The sequence below is a fragment of the Epinephelus moara genome, chromosome 7 (genome assembly GCF_006386435.1).
Source record: "Epinephelus moara isolate mb chromosome 7, YSFRI_EMoa_1.0, whole genome shotgun sequence".
Classification (NCBI taxonomy): Eukaryota; Metazoa; Chordata; class Actinopteri; order Perciformes; family Serranidae; genus Epinephelus; species Epinephelus moara.
Window position 1 is genome coordinate 31,990,465 of NC_065512.1, and position 21,212 is coordinate 32,011,676.

Below are 21,212 nucleotides of genomic sequence, written 5' to 3' on the forward strand. Positions count from 1 at the left end.
TGTGCTCATGAATAGCTTCCCACTGGCAGACTCTCTATAAAAATAGCCCTGTAATTACATTGTCCTGATGAAATCTATGAAAAGCTAGAATCACAGTTCATCAATCAGACACCCTTAGCCAGTATAACTCTTTGGCGCACTGAAGTCAAAGCTTGATCATTTGATTCAGCTTTTAAAGTGAATTTCAGTTACACAAAATCAAAAGATCTAAATGGTTTTAATCTCTCATTCATACTATTTGTTTATCACTTGTATTATGGTGAGACCAGAGGGGGAAAACTCACTCTGGCATGAGTCAACAGCTTTAGCTCCCACTTCAGTCATCATGAGAAATCAATAGCAAATCATCAGAAATTAGAAATAATTATTATCCCATTCTAGATACTCTTTGTGGTTGTGGTTTCAAACTCAACTTGATTAAACATAACGTTATAGTGGCTGCGCCTCCTTTAAATGGACAATGATCCTGCCGGGATAAAAACCAGAAGTTGTGCCAAGTGAAAGCAATGCAATAACGAACATCCCCCTTTTTTTGCTGCTTTTCCAATAGCATTGCTTATAGATGTTTCCAGAGCATATGTTTCTGTAAATTTTTTGATAATGCAGACTGCCCTACATTGAATATCTGCTGTGTTGTATACTTTTTTTTCTTTCTTAATAACATCGTTGTATAGAGTGGTGCAGGGATGATGTTTTATTTGTAGGGCCAACCTGGAAGTTAGTGTTGCCGTGGTTCCTTCGACAAAAAGTCAGTGGGATTTTCTTTCATTGCATTATTGCAGAAAGAAAGGGTCTGTGGCAAACAAAAGTTTATCAGACTTAGAAGTTTTGTTTGGTAAGAGAGTCTTCACAAATGAACACCATTGTCAGGGTTTTTGAAGCTTAAATGGACTCACCATAAGTTAAAAAGCTATCGTTAGAATAGGGATAGTCAACTTGCTTTGCCCAGGGGCCAGTTTTGCAAAATGACAGGAGGCCAGGGGCCAGTTCATAGACAAACAGTAATAATTAGTATAAAATAATTAGCCCAGACGACTGTTGGGGATCCTTGGATCCTTCTCTGGCACTTTTTGTTTGATAGATAAGCTCTATTTGGTCCACATGCCACCCGGCACCCTATTGTGGGCCAGATTTGGCCCACGGGCCTTAAGTTGAGTATCACAGCAACAGAAATTAATGACATCCCATTCGCATGATTTCAATGTTGCCATAATAACGAGGCTGTAAAGCAGTTTTCAGCATCATGACGTGCTATAGTCTCATTTAGCCGCTTGTTAGCAGCCACTTCTTTTAGGACACGTAAAAGCCTCAAATTTCACAAGTGAGGTATTTACTGACGTACTTCATGTTGTGGAACAAAGTGTGAAAATCTCTTTAAGTTTCTGTTAACCACTGACCTTATGTTAGGCATCTAACAAAGAAACCCATTCAGAAAACTCATTGAGTGCAAAAATATTAACTCAATTTACTGTATTGTATAGCGCGCCACATATTTTTTATTGTTGATTCACAGCTTTACTTATGTTCTGTAAAGACATATTATTGATCCGTAGATGGTTTTGTCTGAACATTTCACGTTGCATGTTGCTAGGAGATGTGAAAATTCTCATCCAGCAAAAACAGGCTCAAGGCAAATTGTTCACATCAAACAAAGATGAAAGTACACCATCCTTTTTGTGGGCTAGCTATTCAACTATATCAGCTGTTTCCCTTACAGCTCATATTGTTTCCATTTGCAAAAGCTAGAAACCATATTGACAGGTGTTGCATCTTTCAGAAGACTTGTGTTATTTATGGCAGGGTGAAATTGTCTGTAAATGAAAACTTCATAGGCAGACTGGGTTGGTGATGATTAAGAAGGGATCAGAACAAAGATAGTTTTTCATGTTTTTGACATGAGGAGCAATAAAAGGCAGAGATGGCATGTTCTTAATGTTACTCCATGTTTTTCACTTTGGCTCCACACTAGCTTGGCATTTTGCTCCTTCCTGCATTTTATTTAATTCCATTCAGAGGATGATATCAGGCTGTGCGCTTCATTTTTAGAATCGCCAACGTGTTCATGTGAGCAGGTCCAGGCATCCGCCGTCCAACCTTGAAGATTAGGTAGACTTTTTTTATTTAGGCACTTCCTGGGGGTGACAGTCCTACAGGATATTGAGTTAGTGTATAGATGAGATGATATCAGAGCTGAAATATTTCATAGGTGCGAGACAGGCCTCAGGTGAAATCCCTATTACAGTCCCATCATAGATTTTTTTTTTTAGGGTGCTGTGTGACAAGTGGGCCTCACTGTGGAACATGGATTGGATGTTGCTAAAGGAAGATATTGCAGTGTTTTAGTGTTGCCTTCAAGGCAGCAGTGACAACGATGCACCGCCGGAAAAAAAAAATGAATGCAACAAACCATCTTCCTGTCACGTTTCCTCGATGAACAAAAAGTTACAATATATTGCAAATGCTTTTGTGCAATACATGTGGGCGGCTTTGCAAAGGAAGTAGTAGTCATGGTGCAAAATTTGGGATGGAGATAGCAATCTTGAGTGCTCCATTAGAAAAAACTTTATGGTCCAAAGAGGCCAAGGAAACTCAGAGAAAACTCTGCAGTGGGTTGTTATCAGCTGTTTTCATCTTACCACTGTGAAACTGTTAATCAGGAAGTGTGAACTTAAATTGAGCGGACCTGAAATTGTCAAAAGGTGAACGCATTTTGAATATACTATATGTCCATCCTGACTTTGTGTTGTTGGAGATGGCTAATGCCGGTGGAAGACCACAGAAATTGCTGTTGAAGTAAATTGAAAATACTGTACTCTAACACTATCTCTCCTGTCTGTGTTAGGATAAGCATGTGTTGGCAGTGATCGCCATTGATAAGATGTTAGAGAGGCTGAAAACATCCAATGACCTTCTGGAGATGATCCTCAAAGGTCTCAATAACTACCTGGAGAAGAAGCGTCTCTACTTCCCACGGTTCTTCTTTCTGTCCAATGAGGAGCTGCTGGAAATCCTCTCTGAGACCAAAGACCCCACAAAGTAAATATTCTAATTATCATTATCCCTGATTACAGTTGATAGCATCTGTAGTTGTGTATAGTTGAACTAAACCTAGTGATCATGATGAGCAGGACCCATCTCAGAGTACCGCACAAGTCTGATTTTCAAGACCCGTCCCCAAACCAGAACCGTGGCATGCAATACTGCATCCTCCTTGCCATCTGCCATATGACCAATAAGTTTTGCAAACCAACTGGACCTGCTGCAACAAGATCCCTGGCCTGACCCGAACCACAAATCCTATAATAACCATATGCTGTTAAATAAATTAGGTTACCCAGCTTATTTAAAGTGATAATGAGGGGACATTTCATACATGTGAAAATTAGTTCAGATATTTTAAAACAAAGGTAATTCAGGAAACACAATTTAAATGAATATTCTTTGCTTATTTTCATAATATTGAGCAGCACATTAATTTTTAATGTGCCTGTTACTGACACACCTGATTGAAGTGGCTCTCATATTTGAGCTGGCGCAGTAGACAGAGCCTACACACAAGGTCAGCAATCAGAGGATTAAAACATTAAATTAAATTGTTATTCTTTTCATTTCATTTTAATATATTTATGAACCAACACCCACAGTCGACCCACTCGTCCTTTTTTTCCAACCAGAACCAAACCTAGAAATAAAATTAAGACAAAATACCACCCGCAAATCACCTTATCAGGACTCTAGCTCACCTAATCAAAACTAGTATACAGACAATGATAATAAACTTAGAATCTGTTTACACCTGGTATTAACATGCATCCTGGGTGATCTGATTCTAAGTCGACAGCTCCAAGTACAGGTGTAAGTGCACCCAATGCGCCCTCAATACGTCTTGAGTTGCGTATTACTTAGACCACATTCGGAGGTGGTCCCCTGCATATGGCCACATTTTCTCAACAGCGTGGGCACTAATGTGTCCTGGGCCACACTGAAGCACAGCCCACTTGGTTGGCGTCCTTGCTTATCTGACTCTCTGCCTGAAGGACTGTCCAAAGGGTGTCAGGGGGGACCACAGCCACCCTGATACAATGCAGCCCCCCCACTTCACAAAAATATTCCAATATAATTGAAGGCATCTGTGTGGTGTTTATAAACTTGTGCAGGCTTGCTCTCAGTACGTTTGTTCCTTACAATCAGTGTTCTTCTTTAAATTAAAGCTGTGTATTTGTATTTTTAAGGAAAAGGACAACCAGCCTGTTTGAAGAGCAGTGAGTTTGTATATATAGATATATAACACATGAAAACAGGATTATTGTGAAACTCATGAAAAACAAACAAAAAATCAACCCAAAGTATGTCAGCATGCGATTCCTTAACTCTCATATCGACATAGTTTTCAAGTAGTCTAGAGTTTGTGAAATTCAGTTTCTGGTTTTGGTCTGCCAAGTTTTTCAGAGACCCCATCTGAGCTACCCTGGCATTGCCAGACCCAATTCGCAAAATGTGAATGGGTCTGGGTACGGACTGTACATTTCATCTATTCCCGAGGGGCGTTATCAAGGGCTGTCTCTCAAAGTGCCCCTTCACGCAATTGGAAAGACGGAAAACCAATCAGAATAAACGAAACGTGTGATGTAGGCTAGCACAACGCCACTGTAAACAGACCAGCATGCTGCAGCGGAGATTAGCTGTGATGATGTCTGGGAAAGAGTGTTGCCGTCTTTGCGGATTTCCTCCTCACTGTGGACTCCGAGTTGCATGGCTGTGATTCCCAGCTTGGTTGCTTCCCTGACCTGCTCCTCCATGAGAGCAACTAGTGGAGAAACAACAATAGCCACTGGGTTTTCACTGAGTCCCATCTTTTTCCCGATCAACGGAGCCAGTTGGTAAATTAAACTTTTACCAAACCCCGTAGGAAGGACGGCAAACACATCCTTGTTTCAATAAAAGCTTTCAGTGCAGCCGTTTGCTCTGCTTTTAAAGAAAATGTACATTCCAGTTCGTTCAACACATTTACCATAGCAGTTTCAAAATCAGTAGCCATGTTGGTTGTTTACGAAATGCATTCACTCCGCTCCTCAAATAACCCGCCACAAAGTAATAAACGGTTGTGATTGGCCCGGTAAGCTTTTACCAATGCCAGAATGTGCCTTTATGATTGCATGGCCAGACTGATCTGTGGAGCGAAATAGAATATGAGCTTGCAAGATTAGGATGGTTTCACCAGGCTACATCTGACCACCCCTCTGAAAACTTTCCAGAGATGCCGCAGGTGCAAGGAGCAAATTTAGAATTGAAAACCTATTTAAAAGAGTTGTGGCCTTTAAGAAACTGATGTTAGGGCTATAAAATATACAGCTAACTACAACGCGTACTCAGCCTCCACAGATGTTTCCCCAGAAGCCAAGTCCTTACTGATAACTTACCCTTGTCTCATTTCACCCAGGGCGTCTGGTTAATAATGAATGTGATTCCAGACAAAAGATGTTCTAGCCCCTTACACTCATCCTGCCATTTCTATTTCTCGCTTCGTTTTCACTCTACTATCCCTTTATTCTCTCTTTGGCTTGTGGGAATTGTCATCACATCAGTACAGATGCACACAGTCATGACCTTCTGTAAAGAAGGGATTTGTGCAGTGGTGGGGGTGTTGGCAGGGCAGTGTAATATTGGGAGAGTGCTAGTTTGATTTTTCCAGAATTTGAATCATTGGTCTCTGAATGCAATGCAATACCAACAAAAGGGCCTGCTTTTATTTCAGGGATATAGAGAAAGCGAGATAGCCTAATGTCAAAGTTTTAATGCTTTAACACTGAAACACTTGTTCCTATTTTCCCTGAATGTTGTGTGCACAGCGAGAACAAGCAACAGAAACATAGAGATATAAAGCAGTGTAGAAATAGAGGAAAGACTTTGTTTACTGTGTGACATTCAAGAAGAGTTACTAACAATAATATGGAGTTCAGCAAACATTGCACTTAAGTTGCTATGACATTACTCAGGACCAAGGACAATAACGGGTTTTGCAGCGGCAAAAGTCATAGGACGTGATATGAATGCATATGAAAATGTTGGTGAATAAGTAGAGATAGAAACAACTTCTGGAGGCTTTTAGGGGTGCAGCTGCATTGTATCAAAATCCCTTAACTAAACTCTGAGACATATTCTAATAAAGTCAGTCCTTAAATGTTACTAAAAATCCTAATTATATTATAAAATCACTGACAGTGAGTAACCCTAAGTAATTCGATGACTTTTTAAAGAGTAACCTCACGCTGAAATGACTGTTAAAATTCATTTGTGGCCTTGGAAATAGTTGGAGATGCAGCCATGCTCGAGGGCAATAGTCCTATAACATGGAGCCTGATTTCAAAAGAGGAAGACCGGGATCATGAACTGTAAAACCGTATTGGAGATTTTAGACACAGTTCTTCTTCCCATGCTTCATATTTCCAGTCTTTCATTTTTTAAACTTACACAGGAGGGGGACATGAGTTCAAGCTGAGTGCATCATTACTCTTTCATGTAATAAATGTTAAATCATTATCTGTGAAAAAACTGCATGCACACTCTGCACAAACTGTGGGCTAATGAACCACCCTCACTCTAGGGGTTACCTATGACAACAAAAAGCGAGTTAAGCTTGGGCAATTATGGGCCCACTGGAAATATTGGCATTGCTTTAAATGGAAATAGATCTGTGCTGCAGTTGTGCCTGTTCATATTGGTAAGCCCATGAAATGTCCACATGATGTCACTTACAGTACAGTGGGAAGGGCCAGTGTGTGACAGTAGGTCAGATGAAGTATAGACAGTAGACAATATGTGATTAATTTCATTGTCTTGCCTTACTCTCCTCCAGAGTGCAGCCCCACCTGAAGAAGTGCTTTGAAGGCATCGCCAGTGTTGTGTTCACTGATGTTCTGGACATCACCCACATGAAGAGCAGTGAGGGTGAAATGGTGCAGCTGCTGGATATTATTTCCACCTCCAAAGCCAGGGGCCAGGTGGAGAAGTGGCTTCTGGAACTTGAGAATGGCATGATTGCCTCTCTGCATAAGGTGTTGTGTGGATTGTTATTACCTCTGTCAAGGAGGTTATGTTTGGTTTGTTTGTCTGTTTGTGAGCAGGATTATGGAAATACTGCACCCTTCTAGCCCAATTTTATGAAAACCAACCAGTAGGGTGTAGTATTGGATCCGAATAATGGGGCAAATACACAAATTATTTTTCTGTTGCGTTAACATTGCAAGATAGGGTATTTGGCTACAGTGGAATAAATGCCATACATCTTACAATCCAATAGATAGTAGTTAAGTTCAATAGTGACAAAACACAGCCAGTTGTAGAGATACTTTGACTCCATATCACGTCCATATTCATGGGTACCAGTCATCCATTGGGATAGACCACACATGTAGCTGCTCAAACTTCATACAGAAAGCAGACATTATGGAGCATACAGTGGGTTTATGGTAACTGGTACAATTATAACACGGCCACAATTGTAAAAGCACTTTTTCTAAAGCAAAGCTATGGAAACATAAATACAGACATATCATACAAGAAAATTAGGACTGGGCAATATGGCCTCAAAATAAAATATTTTTTCCACACCTGTTTTGTGATTTTAATTTATTTATGATTTTTTTCAACTGTAAATATGGGCACCATATCTTCCGCCTGGGCCCCTTCTTCTCATATGAGATGCTATGGTAAAATTATTCCACTAATGTTAACTACTTTTTTACACTTTCTTGTGCAGCTTGCAGTGCCACACACTCCTCCCACTACTTGCATACCTCTGCTTGAGATCCTGGAATAAATTAGTTGTGTTGTTGCTTTTAGTTGTTAAAGAATTTAAATAAACTTTACAGAGAATGGTCGTTTGCTCAGGGTCAGACACTGCAAAACTAAACCACAACCAGACAACTGGGGAGACAGTGACAGAGGAGTTACTATTAACATACGTACATAAATGGACAGCTCAGATGATGAGGGCTCAGCCAAGCACACCCATGTTTTTACATAATTCTAAATTTGGAAATATATCCAGACATATTTAGTGGTTGCACTTGCAGATTTGCATATCATAGAAGACTGGAGTTTTAGCCTTGCTGGAGTTCTGTGTTTTTGCGAGTGCCATTCTAGTTGCACCTAAGTTTAAGCTTTGTTTTAAGCTTCACTCATAAACACAAAGAAATGAATGCATGTTTTTTCTTTGTGATGTTCAAATAAGATTTTAATACACTTGAGCTGAGCCATCACATCTGAAGCTTCTCTCCGTATGCTTTCTAATCTTCCCTGACACAGGTACGTTAAGTTAAAGCCTCTGTCCCTCTTCTGGTGCATTGTAGGTAATTGGGGAGGCAATCAAGGCGTACCCCAATGAGTTGAGGATCGACTGGGTGCGTGCTTGGCCAGGCCAGACCGTGCTCTGTGTCTCACAGGTTTACTGGACGAAGGATATTCATGAAGCCATCAATTCAGGACAGAAAGTGAGTAACTGTTCTTTTTTTTCTTTTTTTTTTTTACATCCATTACATATTTTGAATTATATTTTATCATTCCTTGGTATAAGGCACTTTTTTATTGTTGCCTGGGATCTTTCATACAGAAGATCGCTTCCAGTTAGCCCAGGTTTGTGCCTCTCGTGTACAGTATTGTCTTAACACTTGAGTCCCAGAGCTGAGCATCTATTTGTACCAAAAGATTCAACACTTTGAAATCTCTTTGAAAAACCCACCAGGTCTTTTAACAAGACTTGCTGGGTTTTGGAGGCATTTCAAGAGTCCTCAAAGACTCTTGTAACCATCTGGATCGAGAAATAGCCCTTCCACTGGACACTTTTTCATTTTTCATTTTGGTTCAAATAATCCAAATCATGTTTGAACATCTTTTTCTATTTTTTTGTCACAGATGGATTTAACCCGCATAGTTACTAATTCTACTAAAGAGCAAAGCAAACCAGCATGTTTTCCTGAAACACATCATACACAATGTGCTCTGAAGTTCTATGATGTCTATATCAAAGCTGTAACCATGGCAACAGCTAGCATCTGAAATACTTAATCTACAGTATGCTGTGAAGTTGCATGTCAGTATCAAAATTGTAACTATGGCAACATAGGCTGTGATGTATGTCATGCCAGATGGAGTTTAAGAAACAACCTAAAATGATTCACAAGCTTCTCAAGATGAGGTCAACAAAGTCTGATTACTCTTGAATAAATTGTTTTATAAATGACCTTACAATGAATGTGTGATTGTCATTCATGACTTACCTTGTGGCGGCCAAGCTGCCATCTATTTCAGTTACAGTTGAGGTTTAAACACACAGGCTGAGGTGGATAGGGGAAAAGTTGTTGGTCTGAATGAGAATTACAAACTGTGTTAAAGCTGTCACATTAAATGAAGAGCACCTATATCTCATAAAATGACAAATCTTATGAAGTTGGACTGGAAAACCCCTTTGTATCACAGGTTATATTTTTCTTTTAATATCCTCTAAGACAGCCAGCGATGCACTTATAAGACAGTGATGGACTTAGTAGTTGTTGCAGGGATCAAACTTGTGACCTTCAGTTAATAGATGGGGTCTTGATAGCATCCTCTCCGGCATGCTCTGCCATCTATTTAATCATGCCTTTCTCTCCCCTCAGGCCTTAGACGCCTACCTGGAGCAGAACAACAGACAGATTGACGACATCGTGGCACTTGTACGTGGCAAGCTATCCAAGCAGAACCGGGTGACCCTGGGAGCTCTTGTCGTGCTGGATGTCCACGCCAGGGATGTGCTCGCTGCACTGGTGCAAAAGGGAATAAGTGACGAGAATGACTTTGAGTGGCTTAGCCAACTGCGCTACTACTGGGTGGTATGTAAAAGGGGCAGTTAGGGGATTAATGTCAACTTATAATACATACTCGACAAATGACTTCTGAACTCATACCCTGTGCAGGAGAACAACCTCCAGACCAAGATGATTAATGCCGGTTTGCCTTATGGTTATGAATACCTGGGCAACACTCCACGTCTGGTCATTACGCCACTCACTGATCGCTGCTACCGGTAAAGCTACTACACAAGCGCCCTCAATGGTTCACTGCCTGTCTTTTTCTAAAGCTTATAGTTTGAGATGCTTGCAGATAAAAGCCTTGTGTGTCTACAAATCCCAAGTTGGAGACAGACATTTATCCCTTTGCTATTAATCAGTCAACTACCTTCTTATTCCGTGTACAAGAACTCTTCATGTCCTGTTTTAGATGCTTAATTCGTTTTGTGTACATCCTCTTATTAGTCTCATCTTAAAGAGACAGTATATCGTTGCTGAGCCACTGGGAGTTCTTCCTTACTGTGTTGCCGGAAATAATTGATGTTCATCAGACCTGTTTGTTTGTGCACGGTACTCCCCAGCTAGCCACTAGGGCAGTTTGCCAAGTTGTTAAAGATGACTGTTAGAACTTGGCTGACTTCAGTCTTTATGAGACAAGGGTGACTTTATCTGCTTTGGATGTGAATGGCAGTTTATTGATCATTTGCGTAGGATTAAAATTTTACTTTATTTAACCTTTATATAACCAGGATAGGTCCCATTGAGATTTTTTTTTTTGAGGTAGTCCTGGCCAAGATATGCAGCAGCACAAGATAAAAACAAGTGATAGTAAACAGACACAAAACAGAAGAACAGACAGCGCTACAATATAAAACATCCCAATCAACAAAGTGGAGTACATGGCATGTAGGGCTGTTTTAAGTGTCAGTTGATCGGTTGATTTTTTTTCTTGATTTATTGACTCAAATGTCAGAAAATAGCAAAACATGTCAATCAGTGTTTCCCAAAGGATGACATTCTCAAACATCTTGTTTTGTCCACAACCCAGAGATATTCAGTAACCTTACATAAAGGAGTAAAGAAAAAAATATTTCTGTTTAACAAGCTGGAATAAAAGAATTTAGACTTTTTGTTCTCCAAATCAAACAGATTAATGGATTATTTAATTAGTTTGGGAATGATTTAATACTTGATTATAAGCAGTCGTTGCAGCTCTAAGGTCAGATATCCAAAATTTTATTTTAATCACTGACACCAGAATTATTCTATCACCAGGTCTTTCAAAATGGATTTAAAATCATTCGAAAATATCAGAGCTTGGTCTTAACAAAAAAAAAAAATTATATATATATATTACATAAGCTTTCTCCTGTCTGTTCCTCCTTTTTTTAGCACATTGTTTGGTGCCCTCCATCTCCATTTGGGTGGGGCCCCTGAGGGCCCAGCTGGTACAGGAAAAACAGAGACAACCAAAGACTTGGCCAAAGCTGTGGCCAAACAGTGCGTGGTCTTTAACTGCTCAGATGGACTGGACTACATCGCTTTGGGCAAGTTCTTCAAAGTGAGTACAACTCTCTTACCATCACTTGAACTTACTTGCTGCATGGGTAATCCAAACTAAGAATCTTATTTCCTTCACACTAACTGTAATAACTAGTTTCACTAATCAGGAAATGTTCCTGGAGGCTGTTGTTTTCTTCTTTAAGATGGAGGTGTGAAGGAACAGATACTTCCACCCACAGACTGTATTTAAATATGGACAACATGATAGCTCCCCAAAATATGGTCAGAACATCTTGATTGCCCCGTGTTAGCGGTATGGGTAAACTAAAAACTCAAATTACAATTCAAACACATTCTTCCTAAAGATGGTTTCTGCCATTTTATGTAGTTCTTATCAGCACCCATATTTGAAATATTTTTGCTTCATTTTCGTACAGTAGGAGGACATGGTGTGTGTCATCCATCCTTATACACAGTCTATGCTCCCACCTTAGAATATAGCCTACCAGGAAAGAGTCAGATAATAGAAGGGGACACAGAATTTGATTTCCCTCCCATTCGTATGTCCTTCAGTCCCAGAATGGCTTACAGACATCTAAATGTCAGTGTCAATGCTAAAGTATGCAGTATATTTCACATGTATATTGCTGCTGTCACAATATCCTGTTGTTCGGACATGTGATTATAGTTATGTGTGTGTTTTGAATGTGGGAAGCCACACACAAAATGATGGCGAGTCCTATTTTTGTTTACACTGGAATTACTTACACCCTGATGAAATTTCCTCCCACTTGCCTTACTGAAATAGCTCTCACATACTCAGGCAAAACTTGCTCATACATACTATTTAAATATGTATTAATAAATTGTGTGTGTGTTGATGTGTGCTTGTGTGTGTCTGCGTGTGCCAATATGTGTGTGGCCAGGGCCTTTTGTCTTGCGGAGCTTGGGCCTGCTTTGATGAGTTTAACCGCATTGACTTGGAGGTGCTGTCTGTGGTCGCTCAACAGATTCTCACCATACAGAGAGGTTTGTGCTGTTTTTTTCTATTCTTTCTTTCTTTTTCTTTTTTTTTTGACATTCTTGCTTTCTTTCTCTTTTGTCTTTGCATAGCTGGCAGTATACCAGAAACACATTTGGTGTGTTTTCACCAGTAAAAAAAAAGCAGGTTTTGGACTACAAAGACATGCAACACAGAGCTGGGGCAATTTGTGTAGGCTGGCCAGCAGAACTTCAAGCACTGCTTTGTTCAACGCAGAACAGCAGCGTGTCCCATGTGTCCTACGGGTGTCGAATGTCTTGTGTCATAAGAAGAGAGAGCCAAAGGGGTGTACTGATTGTTGGTAGCTCAAAACTAAAGTCCGAAAATGCTAATAGGTTTCTGTCGCTTAAATGCTGCTGAAAATTATTTTTCAGAGGTTTTATTTAGACCTGGAGTTTGTCCTTGTCTGAATCATGGTTTCAGGGTGTTGTATGTTGTACCAGTTGTGAAGACTTCTCAAGCAAATTAGTGATTTTGTGCAAAATGAAACAGACTTGACTTGTCCAACCTAAGCTGTATGTTGTGGCTCCAACGGGCACGTGCTTTTCACATCTACTGACATAGCAGACATGGCACCTACGGATATGCTCCTTAGGGTGTGCTCATTACAAAAAAGTGTCCAAAGAAACTGCAAAAACAAGCTGATCTATTTGTCTTTAATGGTGCAAATGTCTTGCCACTAATATTCTCTTTACCCCTGTCTTCATCAGAGTCAAAAGGCACAAAGGACATTTAAATACATACTGTATGTAATTGCATCTGTGTGTCCAGGAATTGCTGCCCATGCTGAGATGCTGATGTTTGAAGGGACAGAGCTAAAACTGGACCCCTCATGTGCTGTTTTCATTACTATGAACCCTGGCTATGCTGGACGCTCTGAGCTACCAGACAATCTCAAGGTGCAGTATCAGTTCTGTCAGTTTCTTAGATGTTCTTTTTGTTTTAAATGTCTAGTGGGTAGACTGTATAAAAGAAGTGGATGTAGCCTTCTCGTGTTAAAAGTGAAGCTAATGTGGAGGTGCATTAAACCTTTTTTTCCTTGTTCAGTTATTGTGCCTATGTCCAAACATTACTGATGTAAACAGTGGCTAAAGTAAAACTTAAAGAATGTAAAAAAAAAAAAAATAGATTGATTTAGAAATTAAAAACCTTTCTCCACTCAGAAAAAGTGTCTCTTTACACCAGGCTCTGTTCAGGACTGTGGCTATGATGGTACCAGACTATGCCATGATCGCAGAGATTGTGCTCTACTCGTGTGGTTTTGTGACTGCGCGGCCCCTGTCTGTGAAAATTGTGGCCACTTATCGACTCTGTTCGGAGCAGCTGTCCTCACAACATCACTACGACTATGGGATGAGGGCTGTCAAGTCAGTGTTGACTGCTGCCGGAAACCTCAAGGTACCTTAACACAGATTCATGTCAATATGATGGGATTTATTTGTTCATTTACCTAAATATTTTCCCACAAAATTCAGTTACTCCTAACTATAGTGCCATTTTTAAATGACTGCTTCTGTTATTGTGGAAGTTTTGAGAGTCACAGTCTCTGATCATTAAACTTATGCCTACCTAATACTGGAAGACTTTAAAAATTATTTTCAAGGTTTTTTAAAAGACTAAAGTCTGACACCCTCTCACATCTGAAGACAATGTGAGTCTTTAGTCACACAATATGAGATTTTGTAAAGACTGGGGATCTTGCATGGTCACTATTTGCAACAAACTTTTACACCAAACCCCCTTTGTGAAACATTAGGGATGTAATGATACCAGAAACTCACGATACAATATTATCACGATAAAGAGTCCACGATACGATATACACGATATTTATACAAGGGGAAAAAAAGAGATAATTTATTGTTAAAAATAGCTATTTTATTCAAAAATAGTGCATGCACAATGTACAGCATGTTATTTTTAACTTGGAAGCGTATCATAAACAAATCAATGCACAGTTGAACATGTGCTTTCATTTCCCCCCTATTACTGCTAGGCAGGCAGACATTAAAGTGCCATAACAAAGTCATGTCAATTAAAACTATAGTGACAGAATATGAAAATGGAAACATTCAGTATTTTTTAACCTACTCTGAACAAAAGTAGTGTAGTTCTATTACTAGAAAGTCATCTGAATGACATCAAATTATGAGGATAGAGTAGTCTTAATATTCATCAAATATACAGAACTTAGAACAATCAGACCCTGCAACAACAACAAAATTAACAATTAGAAATAATGTAAACTCAATAACACACAATCCCTCACTCACAGATACACAGAGAGACAGAGAGAGAGAGAGAGAGAGAGTTGGGTAGAGATGTGTGTAAAAGAAAACCAAAATAAATAAAGCCCAGCCATTTCCCTGGAAGTCATAGAAAAACCTCAAAAACACATATTCACTCAATTTGTTCACGCCAGGTTGACAATCTTGACATCAAGGAGACCCTAACACTTTCTCAGAACAGGAGATGAGGAGAGGAAAGCTCTGGTCCTGCGCTTTCATGTGATATGCGTGGCATTTCTGTGTGACCCTGCATTCGCGAGTAATCCATCCAAAAGTAATGTGTGTGCAAAGCTGTAAGAAAGCTTTGTTATACATTATTTTAGTGTAACTTTATCATTTTTTTTCGCTGTGAAAACATTGGACCACCGACAAGTGCTTGGTCTTTGTCAGAAAGCCACGATTCCGCGGTTTCACGTGATATGTGTGGCTTCTCGCGATGACGAACGGTTGCGGAGAAAATCCACAGAGAAGAACAGTCAATCTCCTTGCTTTTATTCGCTGTTTCCTACGGTCACGCACAGGTCAGAGTCGGAGGCTGAGAGGCTGAGCTGCACGAGTCTGCTCTCACCTGCGCACGCAGTTGCATGCAAAGGATTATGGGGAATGTAGTCGCACAGTCATATTACCGGCTCTGTAGGAGAACGCAGCTATATAACTACCGTGGCATTCCCACGACGGTATCGAGAATTTATCGCGACACCGTGAAATTCGATATATCGTTACATGCCTATGAAATATGATATATTAACAATTCCTCATGTGTCAGCAAAAACACATGACTCTAGAAGCATAAATGAAAGGGTTACAAGTCGACAGTATGCTTGACAATTCAGCATCAGTATAATTCATAAAGATAACCTGTATTTGTTGACAAACTGCATTTTGGATGTTGTCGCCTCAACTAGCTGTGCTATTTTAGTGGGAGGAGACCGTGGGAACGAAAGGCGAACTGTTTCAAAAATCTCTGACTAAAATAAATGCTGGTTGGTGGATCAGATACACGCAGAATAAAACACAGACTCTTGTTCACTCCACAACTCCACCAGTTTCTCCTTTTTCCATAGAATAAATAACCAAGATGTTTTTAGCATTTCCCCAGAGTCACTTCCGTGTTTCCTGTCTAACTAGTTTGCTGCTTCTTATTTGGAGCTGGAGAAAGTGCACCTACTGGTTGTTGACAATGTTTACATCACGAAACTTGAGTATTTGCTTGGACTTAAAACTTACCATAATATTAAACACTTTTGATTTTTGGAATATCAAGACGAGAAAAAGACTGACATAAGACAGCTCGGACTGAGTTGTATGACCACTTTATACCAGATGATTGAGATCACGGGAGCGTGCACCAACTGAGATAAAACTCTTGTGATTTTACCTCAGCACTGGAAATTTGTCCACGACAGTGAAATTGCTTGTTTGGTGTAAGGACGACATAAAGGCCGCATGAAAAAACAGTCCCTAATTGGGAGGCAATAATTTCTCAACTCTTGCTCAGTCCATGGTGATGAAAGTTAAAAGGCAAACATGCACATAGCTGGGTGTTATGTCTTGCCTCATCCTCAGAGTAGATTTGGGAACATTTTTAATGCAGATGAAGCAAGTTTATTTTTAAGTAGTTTTGGGTTACATATTGGTAGGTCTTTGATACTATTCAGACTGTGTACAGTACCCAATTGAAATTCTGTTTTTGCCGGTCTGTGCAGTAGAAGTATTCTTTCAGACACAGTGAGGAACCTTCAAAATTGGCCCAAACCTCCTCCTTATTTTCCAAACACAACATGACAAACTGTTTTGCAGAGAGCAGTGATGTGTGAGAGAGGAAGAGAAGAGCGGGCTGTCTGGCTTTCAAAGAGAAACGTACCAACAGGCATCTGCATTTTTTCTACACGGGGGATATGCTCCCACTGTGGTGACCAAAGTATACATATCTTTTCTTTCATCTGGTTCTGTAAAGACTTACCGGTGACAGTGAAACTGTTGTCTTTTTTAAATTTTGCTTTTGGAAAACAGTGTCATTTAGATGCTTACTGCACCTGCTAACTGAAGAAGCTTTGTGAGCTGATTGGTTGTGATTGTCATGTGACACAGATAGACTTGAAGTTCTTCATAAAGCTTTAACTTCTCAGTACATTGTTCTTCTCATTTTCTCCTCTTCTCCCACGTTTGTTGCACTGTAGCTCACATTTCCAGAGGAGAATGAAGACACCCTGCTGCTGAGATCCATTATTGATGTCAATCTGCCCAAGTTCCTGGCCCATGATCTGAAGCTTTTTGAGGTGTGATAGAGTAAAGCTCCTCCTGTCTTGATTAGTGGCACAATACACATCAAGTGATGTCAGCCCATGTTAATTCCAGTCAGTTCATTTGGACCTGCAATGCACAAGGACAATTTAAGTCTGTCTGAGCCTGAACAGTTCACTGGAGTATGCACATGTGTGTGTGAGTGAATGGTTTTACACTAAGTTTCTGAACATGTGAGTTTCTGACAAATCTCAAGGTGCATGTGCGTGTGCGTGTGTGTGTGCATGTCAGTACATTAGTGTGTTTCTATCGCATATAAACTGTGTTTAAGTAATTGTGTCACCTCATTCAACTCAAATGATCCGCCCTCACTGTCCCCTGACTCCTTTCCCTTACCGCCTCAGGGTATCACCTCTGACCTCTTCCCTGGGGTCACCCTTCCAAAACGGGACTACCGCGTACTGCTGGAGGCTGTTGAGGAAAACTGCTGCCGCATGAACCTGCAAGTCACTGATTTCTTTGCTGAGAAAATCCTGCAGATCTTTGAGATGATGATAGTGAGGCATGGGTTCATGCTGGTGGGTGAGCCATTTGGAGGCAAGACCAGTGCCTACCGTGTGCTGGCAGCGGCTCTTCATGACGTCTGTAAGAAGGTATGATATCCTGTTTAAATCTGAGGTGGTTTCCAGGCTGGCAACCAGGCACCAGCTGAAAATATGGTTATTATTTTTAGTCACCTTATAGAATATTTAAGATACTTGCATTTATATGTCAGCTTAATAATGAAAATGTGATGTAAAAGAGCAACTAGTTAGTTGAACTTCTCACCCCACAGTCAGACAACTGAATCTGCTGCACGGTTGTCTCTAAAACAGATGCCTGTGTGCACACGAGTAAACACACCAACCCATGTGCAGTGTTGCCTGTTTCTGACCAAAACAGCAATATTTTAATATCTCTAATGCAACAAATATTAAAACTGAACTATATTAGGGTGCACGTTTTGCTGTAGCTGTCCCTATTTTTTATACGTGAAAAAGTGGTTGCCACTAGGGCTGGATATTGTTTAAAAAATTATGATATCAGTACCAGTACCATTAAAGTGGAACAGATGCCAATAGAGCACTTAATTTGATACCTTTTTTTTTTTTTTTTTTTACCTCATTTGATACCCATCATGTGAATGGAAGCATTCAGTTGCATAAAGTGCCACCAGTCTCACCAAGCCAAGTGATTTTACACAAATACATTTTGAAAGTGTTTAATCATTAAAATATTTATCAAAAAGCTGTTCAAACAACTCTGTAAAATACAATGTACCAGAGAATATATAGGTTGTAGCTGCTGCGGACCAATCGCACATTGCATTAAATCAAAAAACACTTGAGGTGATTGGCTAAGAACAAAACCATACAAATAGTAATCTTTTCTAGATCTGGGTACAAAAAGGATTGAATGCAGGTATTGTTTGACAGGAAGTTTTGATACTACTTGATGCTGAGTTATTTGGTCAATACCTTAAAGGTATCGAGTATAGATTCCCAGCTCTATTTGCCAATGATGGCAACCAAAGGCCAAGAATTGGTTACCAATTCAACAAAATGGTTGCCAGTGGCAACTCTTACTTTCAAGCCCTGACATGCTAACTGTGATGTTTGGAGAGATTAGCAAGGAATTATGAATCAAACTGTGATAGAGGCAGCAGACGTGAAGAAAGGTGGCATGTTACACCACAAGTTGTATGTCAGCTTACTATATTTCATGAATTTCGTACGTGGCACTAAGTCTTGATCAATAGCTACTTTAAACCACTTCGTTTTCTTGGTTGCATTTCCCGTAGTTGTCCTTGAGGTCCAACATATTTATTATATTCCTGTCAAGTATTAAGCGGGTCAATTTGTCAGAAATATTTGGAAAAAATGCCTTTTATTCAGATGGTCAACCATGCATTCTTTAATTGTGTTGTATTACAAATTTTGCTTGGGTTTCCGAAGTCCTTGGGACACGATCTCGCTCGATCGGTAAAAAAAATCATAAACTTTCGTGTCAAGTGAAAGTATGTGTTACACTCAATATCCAAGGCTTATCTGAGCTACATGTTTTTTCCCAAGTAAACACATCCATCCAATTTGTCAGAGCTGTAGTCTTTGTTTAGTAGTTATCGATCTCGCAGAGAAGAGCAGAACTGGCTTGTTGTATTTACATGGCTGAGAGCGCTGAGAGGCATCCCACCAAGGAGACAGATGAAGGCCTGCTGATGGAACGCCTGGAAACGCCACATTTATCATCGTCATCCTTGTTCCCGCACGTCCACTGATCATGTCCAACCCCCCTCCCCTTATTCTCTTCTTTTGTTGTTCTGTTTTTTCCTCCGAAAGCCTGCTTTTCTCATTGTTTTTAACTCAAAGTGACACATTGTCTGAAAAGCTGTTTGTTGCAGTTTTTGCTCCTCTTGCTCAGTTAGCAGAAGTCCTGTCACACAGACAGTAATCTTCTCAGCAATTTATGAGTCTTTGTGGAGACAAGTTGGTGAAATGAGCAGCTCGCCATGCTCATTTTTGCTGCTTCTTTACCTGCAAAGTAAATTAGTGTATTTTTATATTGTATCTCTGTGTATGTACATACTGTATCTAATTTGAATTTGTGTATGCGTCCCTTTTCTCTTGAGTTGATATCTCTCTGTATGTCTATTTTGCATCTGTATGTATGTGCTTGTTACCAGGGTTTGATGGATGAGAACAAGGTGCAGATCACAGTCATCAATCCCAAATCCATCACCATGGGCCAGCTGTATGGCCAGTTTGACCCTGTCTCTCATGAGTGGTCTGATGGCATCCTCGCTGTCAGCTACAGAGCCTTCGCTTCCTCCCAGGTAAGATGGCTTCTCGGAGAACGGCAGTTTAAACAGTTTTAGGTTCAGACACAAACAAGCAAACAAACATGCAGTGTTGTTTAACTTGTGAAACAGCCTGTTGATTCAGCAACATGCTCCTTCAGGCCCTCGTACAGATGATCATGTTCACACTTGGGAGCTGTGCAGGGTTAGTCGCACACCACCTGTTCCTCTTTTGGAATCAGAGCACTTGAAATCCAGTATAATTGCACAATGTGGTGAAATTTACATATTCATATAATATTTCACACTGCACAAACCCTGATATCGTGCCAATTTAGCAGAGGATGGCTCCTGCAGCTTTCCATACGCTCAATACTGTTTATACTCACAAAGAATAGCTTAAATGTTGACCTTGACCGAAAGCATCACACACAGTCTGCGCTTAAGTTGTTTAATCTGCTTCAAAGGAGGAAAAACAAGTTCTAATGTACAGCTGTGGACTGGGGGCAGCAGGAAAATGTATTCAGCCGCCTATAAACACACACTTTTTTTTTTTTTGACAAATGTCTTTCTTCGTTTAAAGTATGACTAAAATGTTTTAAGTGGCTATGTGTAAATTTGAAATGGTTACCTGTAATTTAACATATGGTGCACGCAGTTTAGAAGTGTGTGCACTGTTATTTATGTTTTTTATTTCCCACTTGGCTTGTTATTGTGGAATTCAAAAGCTGTTGCTGATAACCTTTTCATGTTTACCAGAGTTGCTCCCTCAGTTATGACGATAGGTGGGAAATACATGTTATCCTGGCAAATGAGGATATGGCAGAGGAGACAAGCTAGGAGATGCCTTACTATTGTTATCCTCAGAGAGTGATTTCATTTCTCAAGGTCACTTATTGAATCTGTGCCAGGGTTTATACAGGCTGCCAAAAAATACACACACAGCTCCTCTGAGATCCTATATTCTGGTCATGCACAACACGGCCAAATACTGTATGTAGTCACTATCAAGTAAAAAACAGAAGCAGACGGGACTATGGTTTCATATCTGCTAATGGTGCCTAATTTGAGTTTCACTGAGGCTTTTGCAGTAGTATTTTTTATCCAAAAATGTCAGACAGACGTTTAATACACACAAAACTGTTGTCCTGAAACTGTTGTCCAACATGAATGGTCTCTGAACAGCATTGATTGATGCGCTTTTTCACATCCGTCAAAAGACTCAAAGGAGACAAACTTTGTCTTTGTCTCTGAAAAAAAAATCTCTTAGATACATGCAGTGTAGTGTCTGTCATACTTCTAGCTGCTGTTCAGGATCAGCAGGACCACAGTTTGATGTAAGCCTCCAGCATTCTAGTAATGTGTCAAACTGGCAACATCATACAATAGAACTGCAAGCTCTAGTATTGGCTTGTGAAACTTTCTGTTCTTCACACGTTTTTTCCCTCAAGAGTGACTATCATTACTGCTTG

The 21,212-nt window shown here is 40.0% G+C and overlaps 1 protein-coding gene across 1 annotated transcript in view; it reads left to right on the forward strand.

The window, feature by feature from the left end:
* dnah7 (dynein, axonemal, heavy chain 7) overlaps nt 1–21,212 on the forward strand; it is a 95,092-nt gene that overhangs the window by 19,332 nt on the left and 54,548 nt on the right. The window contains exons 20-31 of the mRNA XM_050048073.1: nt 2,843–3,036; nt 6,857–7,055; nt 8,352–8,492; nt 9,657–9,869; nt 9,954–10,063; nt 11,220–11,388; nt 12,257–12,359; nt 13,144–13,271; nt 13,558–13,770; nt 16,841–16,939; nt 17,309–17,557; nt 19,627–19,776. Coding sequence (XP_049904030.1) covers nt 2,843–3,036; nt 6,857–7,055; nt 8,352–8,492; nt 9,657–9,869; nt 9,954–10,063; nt 11,220–11,388; nt 12,257–12,359; nt 13,144–13,271; nt 13,558–13,770; nt 16,841–16,939; nt 17,309–17,557; nt 19,627–19,776 — 1,968 coding nt within the window. The remainder of the gene's footprint in view (nt 1–2,842; nt 3,037–6,856; nt 7,056–8,351; nt 8,493–9,656; nt 9,870–9,953; nt 10,064–11,219; nt 11,389–12,256; nt 12,360–13,143; nt 13,272–13,557; nt 13,771–16,840; nt 16,940–17,308; nt 17,558–19,626; nt 19,777–21,212) is intronic.